Source organism: Trichosurus vulpecula, chromosome 1 (assembly GCF_011100635.1).
Source record: "Trichosurus vulpecula isolate mTriVul1 chromosome 1, mTriVul1.pri, whole genome shotgun sequence".
Lineage (NCBI taxonomy): Eukaryota > Metazoa > Chordata > Mammalia > Diprotodontia > Phalangeridae > Trichosurus > Trichosurus vulpecula.
Genome location: NC_050573.1, coordinates 60,654,414 through 60,674,618, shown reverse-complemented (window position 1 = coordinate 60,674,618; position 20,205 = coordinate 60,654,414). Strand labels below are relative to the sequence as shown.

The 20,205-nt window shown below is 44.8% G+C and overlaps 1 protein-coding gene across 8 annotated transcripts; it reads left to right on the top strand.

Annotated features, from left to right (window-relative positions):
- Window positions 1-5,092: 5,092 nt before the first annotated feature.
- Window positions 5,093-13,086, top strand: LOC118849349 (cold inducible RNA binding protein). 8 transcript variants are annotated; one of them, XM_036758335.1, is made up of 9 exons: window positions 5,096-5,178; window positions 6,955-7,063; window positions 7,188-7,294; window positions 8,542-8,680; window positions 8,779-8,863; window positions 9,090-9,157; window positions 9,641-11,083; window positions 11,693-11,872; window positions 12,263-12,363. In XM_036758335.1, exons 2-7 carry the CDS (start codon window positions 6,961-6,963, stop codon window positions 9,655-9,657), a joined length of 519 nt encoding a protein of 172 aa, XP_036614230.1. In that variant the 5' UTR covers window positions 5,096-5,178; window positions 6,955-6,960; the 3' UTR covers window positions 9,658-11,083; window positions 11,693-11,872; window positions 12,263-12,363. The 8 variants fall into 8 exon arrangements, with proteins under 8 accessions (XP_036614226.1, XP_036614225.1, XP_036614230.1 ...); XM_036758331.1 differs by having other exon boundaries at window positions 5,093-5,178; window positions 9,090-11,083; window positions 12,263-12,431; XM_036758334.1 differs by having other exon boundaries at window positions 9,641-11,872; window positions 12,263-12,431.
- Window positions 13,087-20,205: the final 7,119 nt, after the last annotated feature.

Here is a 20,205-nt window from a genome sequence, read left to right as displayed (position 1 = left end):
AAAACAACTCTGAGGTACCACCTCACACCTATCAGATTGGCTAATATGACAGAAAAGGAAAACAATAAATGTTGGAGGGGATGCGGATAAATTGAGATACTAATTCACTGTTGGTAGAGTTGTGAACTGACCCAACTGTTCTGGAGAGCAATTTGAAACTATACCTAATGCGTGCATATCTTTGACTCAGCAATGCCACTACTAGGTCTGTATCTCAAAAAGATTTGAAAAAAAAAAAGAAAAAGAAAAGGGGAAAAAGACCTCTATGCCACCTTTTATGGTGGCAAAGAATTGGAAATTGAGGGGCTGCCTATCAACTGCAGAACTGTTGAACAAGTTGTGGTATATAATTGTGATGGAATACTATTGTGCTATAAGAAATGACAAACACAATGTTTTCAGAAAAACTTGGAAAGACTTACGTGAACTGATAGAAGAGAAGTGAGCAGAACCAGGAGAACATTGTACACAGTAAGAGCAACCTTGTACAATGATCAACTTAGCTATTCTCAGAAAGGATCCAAAACAATTCTGAAGGATTTATGATGAAAAATGCTATATACCTCCAGTAAAAGAACTAATGAAGTCTGAATGCAGATTGAAGCATACTTTTTAAAAACTTTATTTTTCTTGGGTTGGTTTTTTTTGTCTGTATTTTCTTTTGCAACATGACTAATATGGAAATATATTTTGCATGATTGTACATGTATAATGTACATCAAATTGCCTGCTTTCTCAAGGAGGGGGGAGAAATGGCAGGGAGAGAAAGAATTTGGAATTCAAAATTTAAAAAATGAATGTTAAGAATTGTACTTACGTGTAATTGGAAAAAAATTAAATATAAAAAATTTTAAATTAATAAATTATCCCAAGCTTGAAACAAATAAAAACAAACATTTCATTAGACAGAAAACAGGGGGCAGCTAGGTGGCCCAGTAAGTAGAGCACCGGCGCTGGAGTCAGGAGGACCTGAGTTCAAATGTGACCTCAGATACTTGACACGCTTACTAGCTGTGTGACTTTGGGCAAGTCACTTAACCCCAATTACCCTGCCTTCTCCCCTCTTAAAAAAAAATAGGCAGAAAACAAAAAAGAAAATTTTGTTTGAAATCATGAACACCTAAAAAAAGTGCTTTTAAATTTAATAAATGTAGAAACAAAAGTATCCTGTCTGATCTCCTAATTTTTTTTTTTGCTTTTTCTCTGTTTTTAAATGTTTTATTGTCTTCTCTCTCTCTCTCTCTCTCTCTCTCTCTCTCTCTCTCTCTCTCTCTCTCTCTCTCTCTCTCTCTCTCTCTTTCGTATTTCTATAACTACACACTAATCCCCGCCTCTCTTGTAACAAGTGGTTGGTGATGAACAACTCTGAGCATGGGATTGGCCCCCACTACACAAATCTTCTCAAGTTTCTCCTGATCCTTCATATTAGTCATAGTTTTTATGGTATAATAATGTTTCATTACATTCTTAAACCACAATTTGTGCAGCTATTCCACAATTGATGGGTAGCCTTATTTCCAAAGCTACAATAAAAACATGTTACTATAAATGTTTTTATATTAACACTTTAGGTCCTTTTTTTCTGACTTTCCCCTTTTTGGGGTATAGGCCTAGTAGTAGCAGTATCACTTGTGAAAAAGTATGTATGGTTTATTGATTTTGGGGACATAATTCCAAATTGCTTTTTGGAATGACTGGACCAATTCATAACTTCACCCACAATGCATTAGTGTGCCTGTCCTACCGCAGCCCCTCCAACATTTTTTGTCTTTGCCAATCTGATAGGCATGAGGTGGGACTTCAGTATTATTATAATTTATATTTCACTCATTAGTGATTTGGAACATTCTTTCATGTTGTCATTTGAAAACTGCTGGATCATATTATTTGACTATCTATTGGGGAACAGTTCCTATTCTTACATCAATTCTCTATATTTCTTAGGTGTTGGAATTTTATCAGAGATATTTGCTACAAAGATTCCCCCTCTTCCCCCCAGTTAACAGCTACTCCAGAGGTTCGCAAACTTATTTGGCCTACTGCCACCTTTAAAAAAAAATTACTCAGCACCCCACCTGCCCCCTGGAAATTTGCTTTCTTTAACCCTTTTTTTAAAAATTTGTGTCACTTCAAAAAATATAATTTTTTAAAATGACGCATCTTAAATTTAATAATTTATTGTAAATTTGTGGGGTTTTTCCTGCATTGAAATTTTGATGATGCAAATATTGCATCATGTAACCGTATAGTATCATATTGTAAACAAGTCATTACATGCACATATTCCTGCAGATGCATGCTGGACTTCCTGACAATGCTCCTCTGCCAACACTTGCTTCTTAAGACCTTTTAGTGGACTTGACCACTGATAGGTTATAACTTGCGTTTTGTGTGATGATTTGGAAAGTAATGTAATCACTGACATTTGAACATTGTGACACAACAGGTGAAACATGTACAAATGGTTTTTCAAAATTTTCTTCTCTTCTTTCCTTATGCTTCCACCACCTCCTTATTTTTATTCAACACCCTCCGATTGCACCCAAGGCTTCTACTGCTCCCCTGGATTGTTCCAGCTCCCCCAGTATCACCCACTGTGGGAAACTATAGAATCCAGAGCCCTGAGTTCAAGTGTCAGAGCCCTGCCCTGACATTTATTACTTTTATATTCAAATCAACCAAGATTTATTAAGCACCTACTATGTGCCAAGGCACTGTGCTAAGGTGCTGGGAATACAAAGAAAAGCAAGAGACAGCCCCTGCCCTCAAGGAGCATGCAATCTAGTGGGGGTGAGAAACAGTATGCAAACAACTAGGTACAAACAAGACATATATGGGTTAAATAGGAGATCATGACAGAGAGAAGGTATGAACATCAAGGAGGACCAGGGCAGGCTTCTTGCAGAAGGTGGGATTTTGAAGGAAGCCAAGAAAGCAAGGAGATGAGAAGGCAGAGAATTCCAGCCAGGAGGCTATGAAAATGCCTGAGGTGAGAGATGGATAAAGTAGGTGATTATTGGGCAGAGAGGCAGAATTTGAACCCAGGTTTTCCTGACTCCAAGGCATGCATATGTTGCATTTATACAAGTAAACATATGAATGTATAAAATAGCTATTATTTTCACAGAGTTTTAAAGTTTTCAGTGTACCAGTGCTTTACAAATATTCTCATTTTATTCCCACAATTTTGGGAGGTTGGCGCTATAATCCTGCCCATTTCACAGATGAGATACAGAAAGTGGCTGGCTCAGGATCACACACTAAGCACGAAGCAAGATCAGAATTCAGGTCTTCCTGGCTCCAGGTCTAGCACCCAGAGAACCAGTGTGGTCTAGCAGTTGGAGGTCTCAACGTGGATGCAGGAAGGCCTCTGACACATATTAGATGCCTTAATTTCCTAAGACTTCCTAAGTGGCAGAGAAAAGTACCAGATCAGAGGGTCATCTGTAGATGCTGATCATTTCCACCTTGCAAGGAGGAAATCTCAGGTCCAGAAAAATAAGTAATGACAAAATTACTTTAAATAAAGTGGTTTCTAAAGTCTATTACCAGCTGGGCCACGTCTATGCATGACAGGTGGATGGCAGAGTCACAGAGCATGGAGCTGCTAAGAATAGTTGGAGCTGTGGGGGTGGGGGCCTGAAGGAATTCAGTGCAATTCCACCAACAGTATGGAGCACTCTTACATGCACACGCCTCAGAGCTGGGGATACAGAGAGATGGAAAAGGGGCTGGATGCAAGGTGTGGGAGTGGTACAAATAGTAGAATTTGGTAAGTGATTGGATGTGGGGATGAAGATGAGGGAAGGGTCATAGATGACACCTGGCTTAGGAACCTGGGTCATTGGTAATTGACGGATTTATGGGGTTGTTGTGTGGGCTGATGGGGGGAGGAGGGGAGAAGCAGTAAACGTAGTGAACCCAGTGTGGGTGTGTGGATGAACTGGGCGGGGGGTAACTCTCGGGCCACTGATGGGTGATTTGGTGGTGGGGCTATAGCCCACCAGGACATGGTGGGAAGGAAAGCAGAGTGTGCCAGATACAAGGTGGGTTGGGTATAAGGTTGGATTTGCAGGCTGGGTGGGGGGAGGGTAAATCGTGGAGCACCTGAGCGTTGGCAGACTTGGGACAGCCTGTGTTGGGGGAAAGTGGGAGTAATTAGCAGGCTTGGGGTGGGGGCGACCTGCGGGGCCCTGGAGCACTGGAGGAGGTTGGGGGAGGGGACTTGGGGGGTCAGCGGGGCCCTGGAGCATTGGGGGAGGTCGGGGCAGGGGGTTGATAGGGTCTGCGGGGCCCGGGAGCATTGCAGGAGGTTGGGCCGGGGTGGGGGTGGTGGGGTCTGGGGGGCTCTGGAGCATTAGGGGAGGCCGGGGCAGGGGGTTTGGTGGAGTAGGCGGGGCCCGGGCGCATTGCGGGAGGTTGGGTAAGGGGCGCAGTCGGGGGCAGGGAGGTTTGATCTTCGGGGCGTAACCAGCGAGCTCTCGAGCGTTGGCGGGCTTTGCGGGGGGAGAGGGTGGGGGTGAGGATGAGGATACCGAGGAGCTGCGATTCACGGGGGTTCAGGCTGGGGCCGCGGAGGGCGGAACTCGGATGTCTCTGGGCGGGGCGTCTGAGGCAATTCCCTAGAGGGCGGGGCCTAGGGAGGGGGCGGGGCCCAGGCCTGCAAGATGGCGGGGGCGGTCTCCGTTTTCACTGCAGCTCCTTTGTTCGGCCGCCGCAGTGTTGGAGGGAGAGCGCGCCAAACTGGGTCAGCCCCGCCTCTAGCTCCCAGAAGGGGGCGTGATTTTAGCCCCGCCTCCAATCGCTTGCCTGCCTTCCCGCCCCCGCTCTTCTGCAGCCTGGGGTTAGAGGCCTCTTCACCCTGAGGGGAGGGGGACTGCGGACGAGAGGCAGGCATGGTCCCCACCAATCACTTTACACATCCTCGGAGGAGCAGGGCGGGGCTAGAAGGGGGAGAGAGAGCTCGCTGAAGCTCATGAATATAAATCAGCGTCCGGATTTAGTCCCTTTCGATTGGCGCTCTGGGCTCGGGGGGGTGGGGCTATAGGGCGTGGCTTCGTGACGGACTATATAAGGCCGAGCTCTTGGGCGCGCCGCTCATTTTCCCGTTAGGAGGCTCAGGTCGCTCTGGTCTGTTCGCTGACACCGCTTATCCTTCCCGCCCCATCCAACACACCGGTGAGGGAGCCCGACCCCGGCCATTTGGTCGAGCCTGCGGAGCTGGGAGGGCCTGGGGCGGTCGGGGCCTGGGGGGGAGGGGAAGCAAGGCAAGAGGGAGGAGAAGACGGGCGGCCCAGCGCCTGGGCGGAGACGGGCCTAGGCACCGGCACGCCCCCCTGGGATGGGGCCGTGCCCAGGACTGGCCGCCCCGCTGGGTCAGGGTGGGTTCGGCGGCGGCGGCCAACAGCAGATGTGAGGGTGCTGCCGTTGCTGTGTCCCAGGGGGCCATCAGGGCAGTCGGGCTCTCTGCGGCTTTGCCGCAAAATGGCGGCCGAGAATCTTGGCGGGCGCCTAGCGAAATGGCGGGGACCGCCGGAGATGCCCGGATGGAATGGCGCAGGGAGGCGAGGTGGGGGCTCCTCACGCATGCGCAGAAGGAGGCGGCCGCTAGCGAGGGGCAGGGGGAGAAGGAGGGAGGGAGGCCTTGGGTGGACTGAACCGCGAACGAGAGAGAGAGGCCCTGACTTAAGGGGAAGCTGAGGGGACGCAAGAACTAATTCCTGCTTAGGGAAGGGGCCGGGGAAGGTGCTCCGGGAGTCTTGCGGGCCACGTGGTCGGCGGCCATCTTGAGTAGGGCCGTCTTGGCTTGGGCAGCAGGCTAGGCCCGGAGGTGGCCCGTTCCCAGTCCTGGTCCGGCCCCTGCGGTCGGCGCCTAGGTGTTGAGGCACTGGACAGAGCATCCCTAGGCTGCTCTGAGTCATCCTAGGCCAGCCGGGTGCCCCACCCACCCCGCCCGTGTTAGACGCGTCCCGGCTTTGACCGGCACCAAAGCAGCAACCTCGAGGTCAGTTGGTCAATTCTGGACCCGAAGCGTGAAAATCTGGCCATGGGGCTTCCTGAAAAAAGATCTAAAAAGAGGGTTGTGCTCCACGCACTTTACCTCAGTCTTTTTTTGTTAGGGAAACTGAGGCCCAGTGAAGGAAGGGACGTGCCCCCCAAGGTAGGAAGCGGCAGCATTGAGGTTGGAACCCAGAGTGGAGTGGGGAGAGCGCTGAAATTGGGGTCTTAGTCCTTAGGTGATCTTAGGGAAGGTACTTTGGGGCCTGGGTGAGATAATATCTAAGGTCTCTGAGTTACAAAGCTGCCCCACGGGCTCCTCATTTTTAATTTCCCTATTTTTTCCACTGTACCGTGGTAATCTCTCTGGGATCCTAGCTAAAGACGTGTATGACCTTTAGCAAATTGCTTGGTTTTTTTCTGGGCTTCGGTTTCCCCATCTGTAAAATGAAAGTGTTGAGTTAGTTGCTTGAAGAGCCCTTTCTAACCTTCTAACCTAATTTAAGACTCCAAATAAGTGCTCTTTCATGCTATGGTGGGGAGAGAGTAAGAAAGAGAAGTCCTTGTTGCTGGTCCTGGGTTGGTTGGTTTTTTTTTCCCAGGCTAAGCTGGGAAAGGGAGCCTTGATCTGACATTCTAATGAATGAATCCAAAGGAATTTAGGCATTGATCCCAGATTGAGATTGAGGACCCTAGTTTTTTAAGTGAACTAGATGTACGCGTGTTTTTTTTTCCCTCTTGCCCCACCCAAATTCCCCTCCAGCCACTACTTACAAATTTCCCTGGGTTTTGAGCAGGTGGGAGGGTTAGTTTCTTAGGGATTACAAACCAAGGCCAAGAATTGTGGCCCCAGTGTTGCACAAAGCAACACTCTGGTAGTTACTGGGAGTTTTGGGTTCTGAAGAGGGAGTTTAACAAGTAGGTGAAAATGTAACATAAAGAACTCTTTCTCATTAGGTCAAGATGGCATCAGATGAAGGAAAACTCTTTGTTGGTGGACTGAGTTTTGATACCAATGAACAGTCATTGGAACAGGTTTTCTCAAAGTATGGACAGATTGCTGAAGGTAAGTTTGGATCAAGTTCCTGTATTTCAGAGTTTCACTTGCTTGAGAATTTGGAGCTGGGGTTGGTTGGGAGTGTTGCCTCAATTCTTTTGTAGTGACTAATCACTGCCTCTTTCCCTTCCAGTTGTTGTTGTGAAAGACAGGGAAACTCAGAGATCCAGAGGTTTTGGCTTTGTTACATTTGAGAACATAGATGATGCTAAAGATGCAATGATGGCCATGAATGGAAAGGTAAGGGCTGGCGGTGGAATAGCTTGATAGAGCTTAATCTAGGCTTTCATTTAACACCTAGGCACCGGCACAGCCCGCCACGGCCCCCCCTCCCCCCCCAGACTACTGCACTTGCCTCCTGCCACGTCTCCTGCCTCTGCTTTCACCTCTCTCTCCCCCTTGCTGTCACTAAACTTCCTTATGCATAGTTCTGGTTATATCACTGCTATCCTCAGAAGCTTTCAGTGATCTTCTATTGCCTACCAATTAAAATATAAATTTTTTTCATTTTAAGGTTTGGCATTGAAGGCTTTGCGCCATCTGTTGCCACTTTATTCTCCAACATTAATACATTACTTCCATACCATGTGCCAAACTAGCCTACTCTCTGTTTGTCTCTGAACGCCCCCAGTACTCTCCTGCCTCCCATACCTTTGTTCAGGCTGTTCCTATGACTAAAATGTGCTCCCCATGTTAAGACCCAACTCACATTCTCTATAAGAAGCTTTTTGATTTTTCTCTGAGATATACTATTTTTTTGTAATTGGCTTATCCTTTGACTAGTCTGTCCTCCCCAGGAGGACAGGAATGGTGTCTCATCCAAACTTTGTCTCTCCCAAGCATAGTGCTCTGCACACTGGTGCTGAATAAATACTAGAGCCTGATGGGACCTTAGAAAGAATCTAAAAGACTCCCTTCCTTTTTACAACCAAGCATCTGAGGCTCAGAGAATGAATTGTTAAAGATCAAAAATTTTAATGGAGCTAGGACTTGAATCTAGGAGTCTTGACCATCAATCCAAGGTTCTTTCAGCAGAGAATTTGGGGCAGGATAGGTAGATTTGAGAATTGTCAGCATAGAGATGGTCATTAAATAAATGGAAGCTGGTGAGGTCACTAAATGGAAGTAGTCTAGAGGAAGAAGAGGCCCTGGGAACTGGAAGACACTTATAGTTAGAGGGTGCTCTATCTGCTGGAAGAAGCTAAGTTATGAAGGGTTGAGAAGAGGGTGGGAGGAGAGAAAGTGAACCACCTCTTGTAGGTGGCCTTTTCAGGGTTTTTAGCCACCAAAGGCAGAAGAGTGGTAGGGAGTGGAGGGAAGGATCAGAAGAGGATTTTTTCAGGATGGGAGAGACATGGGCATGTTTCTAGGCAGTAGGAAGTGAGCCAATAGAGAGGAAGAGATTGAAAATAAAAACAAGAGTGGGGATGATAGATCTCCATGGCTATATATGTTAAGGCTAATCTTTCAAAATACTTGCTTTACAGTCTGTTGATGGGCGGCAGATTAGAGTTGACCAGGCAGGCAAATCATCAGAAAACCGGTCCCGTGGGTATCGAGGAGGTTCATCCAGTGGCCGAGGCTTTTTCCGTGGAGGCCGGGGTCGAGGCCGTGGTTTTTCTAGAGGTAAGTGTTGAAAATAATGGATGGAATTGTGTTTTTCAACTTGGAGTGTTTTTAACTGCAGATGCTGATAGTCCCTCTTTCTCTTCTGTGTGCCATAGGAGGTGGAGACCGCGGTTATGGGGGAAGCAGATTTGAATCAAGAAGTGGGGGATATGGAGGTTCCAGAGACTATTACAGCAGCAGGTAAGGATGGTGGGCTCTAAATAGGGACCTCTGGTACACTGCAGATTTAACTCCATTTCATTTCTTAGCTATGAAACTATTGACCCTCAGTACTAGAGCATAAACTGGTGCTGATATTGGCTGTATGAAGAAATAGTAGTTGTGCAGAAGGTGCCCCACTACCCCTGTGCAGCTAGCTCTTCAAAAATGCCCCAAACTCACTCCTCGCCCATTTGTGATTTCCCAGCAGGAGTCAAGGAGGCTACGGTGACCGGTCTTCAGGAGGGTCTTACAGAGACAGCTATGACAGTTATGGTAAGTCCTGGTTCAAAAGGGAACGCCGCCAAATGTATGTGGGAACTCTGAATCTTGATTCCATGACCTTGTACTGATCTCTGGAAGTAATTTTAAGGCTCTCAACGCTCAGACCTTATCACGGTGCTTTTCCCGTAAGGAACAAGTCCATTCTGTCAGGTCTTGGTGCGAGGAATCATTTTCTGCCAAAAAAAAAAAAAAAAAAAGAAAGAAAGAAAGGAAAAAAAAAAGAAAAAAGAACTTACCTAGTGTTAATGCATGTGTAGGCCTTAGTTGAAGCTGCAAAGCATCTTTAGCGTCCCCTTCTCTGACCTCCTAACGATGCAGACCTCGGAGTGTCCTAACACGCTTTAGACATGGGGGGAGGAATTTTCCTTAGGATCATGTAGTGGCCTAGCCTCCGCAGTAATTCAGGGGAGTGAAATGCTACAACTTGTCATGTGCTTCAGTGCCTTTACAATTGTGCCTGCTTCTTGTCCTCAGCTACACACAACGAGTAAAAATCCTTCCTGAATCAAGATCGTCCTTCCAATGGCTGTATTTATAAAGATTTTTGGAGCTTCGCTGAATCGTTATTGTGTAGTACCCATCTACTTGTATTCACTTTTGTAGTATTATCAGTTCTGATCTTGTCAAACACAGCCTGACAGCTTCGGACATGAGATGGCCTAATTAGACTTTTCTTTTAAGAAAGCTCTTGTCTGTTCTCGAGTGTTTTTTTTTTTTTAAGCATTTTTGAAAGCACTTCGGATTTTATTTTTTCTTTTCGTCATGAGCCAAGGTGTGGTGGTTTTTTTTTGTTGTTTTTTCTTTTGGTTTTGTTTTACTTTTTAAATTTTTTTTTCTTTTTACAACAAAAACTTGTGAAATTGGGGGCCCTGGTTCGGTTTTCTTTGAGCTAGAAAAGGACCTTAAATTCAATGTTCACGGGAAGCTGAACAAGCTGTGGAGGTTTGGCTTTTTTTTTTTTAAAGTGCGTTACCTTCAACTTTTTTGTAACCTTCCTTTAGTGTAGCAAGGTAGGAATGCAGCCGTGAGGGTTTGTGGAGAGGCAGACCACCTTGGTATATCTAAAGAGAAACTGCTTGTATGTTCATTCTGCATAAAGGTATTTTTACTGTATACTGTAAATTACCCAGAAATAGACTTGCAAACTTTCCATAAAAGAGGTTCTTGAAAATGTTTATTTATATTGTCCTTTTTTTACTGGAAGAAGTATGCATATTCCATTGATATTGTATTTGAAGTGGTTAAGGAATTCTTGTATACAGTTTTCTTTGGCTTTACGAAGCCTATTAAAAGACCGTCTGAAATGAACTGTGCTCCTGACATTTACCTTTCAATGCACAACACACCCCTTTGCTGGATGTCTGACGTTTTGACAGCAAGTGACAAAGCAGACCACAGGGCAGAGAGTGTAGGTGGAGGAGTTGGCTGACGGGAGAGTCAAACTTCCGACCAGCAGAAACCAAACTGAGAAATTGAAGGGAGCTCCTGCTGGTCCTGGCATTTGAGTATATTAAACATGACTTCACTCTGAGGATGACAACCTGTTGCACTGTAGTCTGCCTGGCCAGACACGTGGAATAGGGGAGCTACTTGACTCATTTGGAAGCCAGAGGACATCCAGTAACCATTGAGCACCATTGTACCGAAACATTGACAGATCTTAGTCTAGAATCTAGAGTCTTGTGATAACTGGAGTAGCACAGTATTCCAAGGTAGACAAGGGAAAACCGACAACAAAGAATTGACTCATTAGCTAGCTTTGTCCTTGCCTTACAAGTTCTAAGAATTCTCTGCTAGCATATGGAAACTGCAGTGTCCCTGGAGAAAAGAAGTGTTGTGCCTCCCAACAGAGAAACCTCTGAGACGAAGGCTGCTTTCTTGGCTAGTTCATATGTGGAAATAGTCCTGTAATTCGAGGTAACTCCCTTTTGCTCATGTCCGCATCCTTCCTCTTGTTGAGAGCTCATTTGAAAGTCTAATGTGCCTGTGGAATGTTCCTTTTTTTGACTTAAGTCAACCAAGAGAAAAAAAAAAGCAAATTAAAATCATGCCTATTGCAATCCTTGGTGTGTGGCACAGAGATTCGTTCCATGGGTCAGAGCTGGGCGCACAGTCATGTCTTGCTAGTAGGTATGTAAGCAAGATTGGAAACAAGTGAATTCCCTGCCTTTTGGATTTTTATTCATCTATTGAGAATCTTCCTAGACTTCATTAAGTCACTCACTTAAGTGTAGCTTTCTTTGCCATCTCCTTGTTGCCATTTTTTGCCCATAGCCCACACTCTCCCTAAGCAGCCCTATCAGAAGTGATTTAACTGTCTCTGCTTAAGGATGAAATGTGACATTGGCTGGTATATCAGCCAGCCCTGGAAACCTTTGCCCACAAATGTGCTTCTGTGATGTGATGGGTTCAGTGAATGGCTTGTGAAACCCTTGTAAATGATGTGAACTGTTTCTGGGGTGGTGGGGAGGGGCGTTTGAGAGCCCTGGTGTGGATGGGGTTAATAACGCCCATTTACTTTGACAGGTTGAAGAAAGTGAAGCAATAATAAACCAGCAAGGTGGCCAAGGACCATGGTGTCTGATTTAAGGACTCCCTAGAGGCAGCCGCTGAAGCCTGCTTGTGCTTGGGCACTCATTCCCTCACCTGGAGTGGTTTCCTGGGGAGGCAGGAGAACTTGAGATTGGACCTGGATAACTTATTGATGTAAGTCTGCCAGTATGGAGGAGCTAATTCCTTAAGAACTCATGTCCAGCTCTGAAGAATTTGATAACTGGTTTTGGAAGTGGAAAGAATTTAGTTTTCTGCATTTCTTTTCGTGCCTAAATGAAGACCAAGTCTGCTTAGATCTCATGACCTCCGTGGTATTGTAGGGATTGAAGGAGTGGAGTTCCAGTTCTTTCTAATTTCACTCATTAGTAGCCACATGACTCGGCAGATCACGGCCCAAGTCTTCTCTTGTAAAATGGTGGTGCGGTAATCATAATACCTGCTACCCCTAACAGGGCTGTTTGTAGGAGGGTGCTTCAGAAAGACTAGAAAATGGATTTCTCGCGTTACTTGGGTTTCTCATTCATTTTTTTTCTTTTTCTCTAGGAACTTCAGAGAAGACCAAAAGATAAGCTATGACTTGCACTTGAGAGGTTGAGGCCTGTGTATATTAAAATATGGTTGGAAGAATAAAACTATTACAAAAATGTTCGTCTGTACAACTCATTTGAAATTGGAAAATCAGATTAGAATAAATGGCTCAAAATGGATATAAGAACCTTTGAATTTGTGGTGTATGTTTCTCAGCCAAAGAGAATCCTGTTTGTTGTAGGTCCTGAGGAACATAACTCATCCCCCAAAATCACTTAAGCCAGACCTGAATTACACCATGGGAACTGCCAAGGATAGTTTGGTGCTGGATGTGAGTCCAGCTGTGCCACTGTGACCTTCAGCAACATCCTCTCCTAGCGTGACTGAAAAAATTACTTTGTTTTATCTCCCAAGGTGATGATTGTGAGCAAAGAGTTCTGTCACTCTTAAAAAGCACTGTGGAAGTAGGGGATTATTAACAGAAATAGCTACTTAAAGCTTGTCTTTCTAAAGGTGAATGAAATCAGGAAATTAAACTGCTTTATCTTGAGGACTGGGAGGATTGAGGTATACTTCACTGAGCCAAGATTATAAGAAGGACCAATTATCTGAAATTATTTTGTCATGAGATAAACTGATGAAGCTCATTCCAATTGAGTTTCATTATTGAGTCTAGATGCCTTTTGGGGTATTAGCCTGGCCCTAAAGTTAATTGACCTTTCCATTTTGTGGGGGTTAGGGGTGTGGCCCTGTGATACAGAAAATCCATGTAAAAATTTTTGACCCCATGTATTAGAGAAATCTGAATTACGCTATTAAGAGATAAAATGTTAATGCTATACATTTGCTGAGTTTCTAAACTTTCTGTGTCTGCAGCTTGCATAAAACTGCCAACATTCCTATTTAATTTCTTAGGCCAACCATTGAAGTATTGAAACTGCAGTGGGAAAGTTGAAATGCAGAAGATAAAACTGTAGAATCAACCGATCCACTAACATCTAATTTGTACGGTGGGGTTGGGAGAACCCTATCAAGGAGACAGACCCTTTGGCACTGAAGAGGCCCCCAGTTGGAGTTGGGGTTGGACTGGTGTTTTGTTTGGACTCAGCGAAGAGGTGGAGAGGGCCAGAGTTTGTCTCCAAATAAGGAAGAAACCATTGATTAGAAGACAGATTCCCATCCTTGGAAGTTTTAAAGCAGAGACTAATTGGGAGGCTCATCAGCATGAGAGATTCCTGTAAGCCTTCTAAGGTGTGGATTTGTACTAGATTAGTGAGATTTTTCACTTTAATGAACCAGGGTCATTGTGAGAGTTACCGAGCTGTGATGTAACTTTGCCGTGTCGTTTACTGTCATGTGATATTGTCATCTGCTTTTCACAACTTTTGCTTCTGATTTTTGATGACCCAAGATTGTTAGAATTATGGCAAGTAAAGAGGCCCCTTTGTAAGGGAGAACTTTGCCACCAGAATGACATTTATCTTAAGGCTGGGTAAGTGGGATGATCGCAGCTCTCTGAAGTGTTTGGAGTTGCTAGGTTGCTTCCAGAAATGAGATCTGGGTAGGTTATAGGACACCATAGATACTTTAAGCAAATTTATTACTTGATTTCTAGCTCAAACCTCAGAATACACTAGGTGTGTCTGTGTTGGCGGGGAGGGGGGAGGTTTATGGGGTTGGTGGAGAATCCAGTCTTACCTCCCTTTCCTTGTAAAACTTAGGGAATGATCTTTAGTTTACACGACTGAAGGCATGTCAATGCACTGGCAAAAATAAATGGATGACTTGAGATTTCTTGTCTTTGAAGTTCTTAATATTGGGAGTGTTTATGACTTTTAGTTTAAGAACACAGACCTGGATTTGAGACCAAGGTTCTAGTTTTCTCTGCCACAAATGAGCTGTGACCTAGGCAAGCACCTTGGCTGGACTCAGTTTCCTAATGTGTATTGTCTTCCCTTCTGACTGCTATAGGGTTGTGAAGGTCAGAATTCTGTCAAATGAAGTAAGGGCTTGGGCTAGAGTTGGTTCTGGGAATTGTGGGATTTTTCCTCTGAATGAATTCGTGAATTGTGTAGTATTTTATGGAGTAATCAAGTATCTGTGTTCTAATGCCTGGGTTACTAGCAAATGGCAGACACCCAAGACTGAAACCTGAATCTGGAACCTGATTACATAGTATGAAGTGTTTTCTATACTACATTACCCCTGATAAACATCTTCCTGGGAGTTCATTTTGGCCAGTACCTCATCCTTGGGGGTGCCCTCTGGTGATGAGTCTCCTAACTAAATTAAGCTGGTCGGAAGAAGACAGATCTAATTCTTCCTGGGCTATACTTAAAGCCTTTCCAGCTTGGTTATATAGCACCTGATAGAACTTGCACTACCCTGGCATAGCCTTATAGAACCCAGGTACATTTTCACACATTGAGAATAAGTCCTAGGTGTAATTATTCTCAGCCTGAAGTATGTAGACTCTCAAGGGATCTATGAACTTGGATAGGAAAGAAAAATGTTTCAATGTAATTGTTTTCCTTTGTAATCCTAAGTATTTTATGTGTTAATAATAAACATTAAGTGCCTACTATGTGCCAAACAATGTGCTAAGTGCTAAGGATACAAATACAAATTAAAAAAAAAAAATCCCTGCCCACAAGAAACTTACAGTCTAATGGGGGAAGATAAACATAAAAAACGAAGCTGAAAAAGAAGAGAAGGTACCTGAGTGGGGGTCATGATGGAGAGGTTCAGAAAAATTCAAAAATTAGTGCAGCCGGAGGGAAAAGGAGAGAAAACCTTTGCTGAACCCCCTCTTTAAACAGGCCCTGGAGCCCGTAGTCCCCACCTTCCAGTCAGAGTTCAATGAGAACAGCAGAAAGTATTGATGAGAAGACCAGGCAGATCATGCATAATGAGGCTGCATTCAGAAAACTTATGAGGAGTCCTTGGGTTTCACCAGACTACCTAAGGGGATCCATGACACACAAGGGGGTCCTGTAAATCCCTGTGTTAGTGGAAGCAAGGGAAATTGCTGCAAAATAGAGGTGTGTATCTTTCTATGCCATATTTGTAATACCCTTGATAGCTTGCCACCTGAACGAATCCCATAGGAAAAGAACCCTTAACTTGTGTGTCAAACCTATATCCTAAGGATACTTTTCCTCTTCTAGTTTTCTGATCCCTCCTTTTGGCTCAATGGAGGTTATGCTGGAGGACATTCCACCTCAGCAATTCCTACCAGTTTGGAAATGCTTAGGTATAGACTGACTTGTCTGAGGACTCTATGGAAATGGACCATCAGGAATAATTGTTTTTTGCCGCGTTCACTCATCTATTAAGAGAATGAGGAACTATCAGAGGAAATGATTTAAAAACAGAATTAGAAAGCCTGGTGGTTGTGGAGTGGTTGTTTTGTTGTTAAGATACATTAGATACCTCCAGTTGAATTTTACTTCAAATGCTTTTTTATTTCTCTTTGGGAAGCTTGCCAAGTAGGTATTATAGAGAAGCCAGTGGGTACAGATTGGACAAAAAAAAAAGAGGGAGGAGATGGTGCCAAACTTGAGATCCCCAATCAGAAGGCAATAGCTTGCCAAAGCCCACCTCCCCTCCTAAATCCAGCAATAGGAAAATTGCCTAATTCTTAAGCCAAAGCCATTCTCTTCCCCCACTACCACTTCTTTCCTACTCCCATCTACTTCACTTCTACTCCACCCAAGCCCTCCACATGACTCTGACCTTCCTCTCCATTGTACATCCTAGAACCCACATTCTATTCTATTATTTAAAAACTTCTCTTTATCCTAGGCCCTTCCATCTGGCCTCACTCAGAAAACAGCATCCTTACCAGTCACCTCGTACTGAGATGGTACTGAATGTGCCTCTCATCCACCTACCCCCTCACCTACCCCCTCATCACTGGACCAGGAAAAGCAGGCATACCCCTCGTTTCTCAACTGCCACTTCTAGCCCTTCCCACTGCTATAGTAAATCAACCTCTTATTTAAAGTTAACAACATCCAGATATATCAGTCTATCTAGGTCTTGATGGTAGCTATTCCCTGGCCTCTAGCTCCCTTTTATTTTTTTCTTATTTTTTTTTAAGTGGGGAAGGCAGGGCAATTGGGGTTAAGTGACTTGCCCAAGGTCACACAGCTAGTAAGTGTATCAAGTGTGTGAGGCCGGATTTGAACTCAGGTCCTCCTGACTCCAGGGTCAGTGCTCTACTCACTGTGCCACCTAACTGCCCCTCCAGCTCCCTCTTTATTCAGGACTTGGCTCACAGTTTTTTTCTCTCCATCCCCAAGCCTCATTTTCACTTAAATGCCCTGGCCTGGGCTTATCAGCCTCATCTACCATCTCCTACAGCTCCTCTCTACCTCAAAGGTGGTCATACCATAAGTGTTCCATGCCTATGATCCAGATCTCTGAAATTCTTCTGATTGGGGTATCGCCTATCTCTCCCTGGTTCCTAACCCCCAAACAATTCTTTCTGCCCCAAGGTTTCTCTAGTCCCCCTCTTCCCTCAGTGCCCGACTGCTCTGACTTCACTCTCCATTCCCACATGTAACCGCACAGTTAACCTTAGGGGAAGATTCCCCTTTCTAAAGGTACTGAGTACTGCAAGTGACACCCTAGACCTCAAGAGAGGGGTTGGGCTTCCCCCACAGATTGGCAGTCTCATCCAACAAATCTAAATTTAATCTCGACCAAGCCCTTGCTGCAGGAAGGTAACATTACTCTTCCTTAACTGAAGGTAGCAGTTGCCGAAGCAGGTCTTCCAAATCTCTTCTCAAGCCTTCCACACCAGTCCCCTCTCTCAGCGGAGGATTTGGGCTCTTACATTACTGGGAAAAAAGAGGCTTCAGCGGCTTGCCCCTGGAAACATCCGTTCTCACTTTCATTTGTTCCTTCCTTTTCTGCTCCTTACAAACCAGCCCACCCTCCTCCTTAGTCTCTGCCTAACTAACATCTTATCAAGTTATTGTATACGCCCCAGAGCCCGAGGACAGAAACATCTATGCTGGCTGCCTTCATTTCTCAGTCTTCCTCCACTTGGCAATCTGGCCCCATCTCTCAACTCAAACTGATTGCTCCACGGTTGCCTGTCTACCCAGTCTGATGGCTTCTTCTCCATCCTCACCGTTTGACACCAAAAACCCCTTTCTCCTGGAGAGTCTCATCTTCCTCTTTTTCTTCTGATCTGCTGGCTGCTCCCTTTTGCTGGATCAGGTACTGTGGGCTGGTGGGCCCAGGCCATGTGGGAGACAAGTAAGCCCTTCCCTCTCCTAGCTTTTCTGCCAATGCCCCTGTCCCTTTTTCCTCTCCTGGCTGGATGCCAATCACTCCTTGCCTCCCCTTTTAGAGTTCCTGCTGCCCTCTGCGTCCTCTGTTCCCCGCTGGGATGGTCAGGGAGTTCCTACCATCTATAATCCTTCCAATAATGGAAGAAACCAGGCCCTCACTATCTTTCCTGACACTGTACCCTCTGAAGCCCCAGACTACCACCCTCTGACTTGTCAAGATACACCCAAAGGACCCCTGGCTCTTGCCATCCCCTTGGTCCTTAGGACCAGTAAGCTCTTCTCCATGTCCTGCCCATGAACCTTCCCATTGGTTTTGTCTTCCTCAATGAGAATGCGAATTCTCCGAGGGCAGACTGTCTAGCTTTTCAGTTTGTATCTATGGAGTTTAGGACAATGCACATAGCGAAGAATTAATAAATGCTTTATTAATTACTTAGGCAGCTAGGTGGCACCATAGATAAAGCGCTGGACCTGGAGTCAAAAGAAGACTTGATTTCAAATATGTCCTCACACATTGAGTAGCTGTGTGACCCTGGGCAAGTCACTTAACTTTTGCTTGCCTCAGTTTCCTTAACTGTAAAATGGGGATAATAATAGCACCTACCTCCCAGGGTTGTGGATATGAGATAACATTTGTGAAGCACTTAGCGCAGTGCCTGGCACACAATAGATGCTTAATAAATGCATGTTGCCTTCCATCATCCACGAGGGGTAGCTCAGGACCCTGTCCTGGACCCTTTTCTCTCACTATAGTGTCTCAGTGATCACTTCTGCTTGTATGTGTGTATATCGTTCCCCCCACGATAGAATTCAAACCCTCTGAGGGCAGGGACTGTTGCGTTGTTTTGTTTTGTTTTTTTTTGTCTCTCTATCTCCAGCTCTAGCATGGTACCCGGCCTAGTAAGCCTCAATGAATATTTTTATAAGAATGAATAAATAGGGGAATGGATCAGATCTCTAAGATTCCCACTTGTTCTAAATCTTGTGATAGTAGAACAAAGGAGATAGTTAAAAATCCAATCCAATAAGCCTTTATTAAACCCCTACTGTGTGCAAGACCTTATGCTAGGTGCTGGTGATATAAAGGCAAAACCAGCACTTATTCTTAAGAAATTTGCATTCTGCTTGGGGATTTCACATGTACATACAGGTATATCTATACGTTTATATGTATATACCTACAAACACATAAAACATTAATTATATAAAAATAAGTAAATATACATGTGTATATGTATGCATACATATGTTAAAATCTTTATATGTGTGTGGATATATAAACATATATATACACATTCATGTATATGCATGTATATACATATATATATATAAAATACAAATTTGAGGAAGAAGAGAATACTTAAGAAGGAGAGAATCAGAAAAGATTTCTCAGAGGAGCTGAGAATGAGCTGTGCTTTGAAAGAGGCTGGGACTTCTTCTAAGTGAAGGGGGGTGCATTTGAGGTATGGGGGACAGGTTGGAAAAGGCAAAGCAGTGGGAGATAGATTGCAAAGTTCAGGGAATATCCAGTAGCCCAGTTTGGTTGTAATGAGCTCCATTGAGCAGAGGGATATACAGTAAGCCTGGAGCGATCTGCTAAAGAACCCACTGGTATTTTGACCTCCAAGTTGCTAAAGGGTCTTGAGCAGAGAAGAGGCATGCATGGTCAGGCTTGGGCTTTGAGCAGGTAATTTTTGGCCCCTGTTGGAGGATGGATTGGAGAGGGGCATGCCAGGAGCCAAGAGTTCAGTCCTTTGCAACAGTCCAGGTAAGAAGGCAGGCCTGAGTTAGTATGGTAGCCATGGGAATGGACAGAAGGGGATGGAAATGAGCAAGGCTGAGGAAGTAGCATCAATAAAACTTGGCAACTTTTTGGACACGGACTTGGTGACGGAGAAGGAAGAGGTGAGCATGACTGAGGTTTTAAACCTGGGTTACTAGAAGGATAGTTTTTTTGAGATGCCCAAGGACAATCTAGTTAGAGGTGTCTGACAAGCTGTTGGTAATGTGACCTTGGGGCTGAGAAAGGGGCTTGGCACAGTCTCCTGATTTCCCACCAGCTGGGACTTGGGACTTCGGACTTCTCTGCCACGTCTTCCAAGCACTTTCCCTTCCTCCTCTCCTCTCCTCTCCTTTCAGCTTCCTTTTGTGAGTCGTTTTCCCCCATCTTCTTGAGGGCAGATTTTACTTGTATTCGTATCCCCAACACTTATCACAGGCTTGAAACATAGTAGGTATTTAATAAATGTCTATTGATTGACTGACTTGAAAGAGGCTAGGGCTGTCTATACAGGATGGCCCAGAAGTCTCGTTGCAAAGTGTTACAACTGCACCAAGACTTTTGGGACAGCCTGTATCGATCTAGGAGTCATCTGCATGGAGATAATTGATCCCTTGGGATCTGATAAGATCACCCTGGGAAAAAGGTAGAGAGAGGAGAAGAAAACCTTGGGGTACACCCAGACTTAGCAGACAAGACTGTCCAACAAAGTAGCCTAAGAAGGAGCAGTCAGACAGGTAGAGAAAAAAAGAGGAGAGATAACATTCCTATCGGAAACTGGGCTCCTGACTATGTCTTAGGCACTGATGAAATTTAAATCTTAGGACTTTAACAGTCCCTGTTAGGGTGATATATATCTGAGCTACTATAACATG

What these genes read in the sequence shown, in the direction of transcription:
- LOC118849349 (XM_036758331.1), top strand. Translation starts at nt 6,961, where the DNA reads ATGGCATCAGATGAAGGAAAACTCTTTGTTGGTGGACTGAGTTTTGAT. An exon ending in TGATGGCCATGAATGGAAAG is followed by an intron (nt 7,295 to 8,541) that starts GTAAGGGCTGGC and finishes CTTGCTTTACAG; the next exon opens with TCTGTTGATGGGCGGCAGAT. An exon ending in AGAGACTATTACAGCAGCAG is followed by an intron (nt 8,864 to 9,089) that starts GTAAGGATGGTG and finishes GTGATTTCCCAG; the next exon opens with CAGGAGTCAAGGAGGCTACG.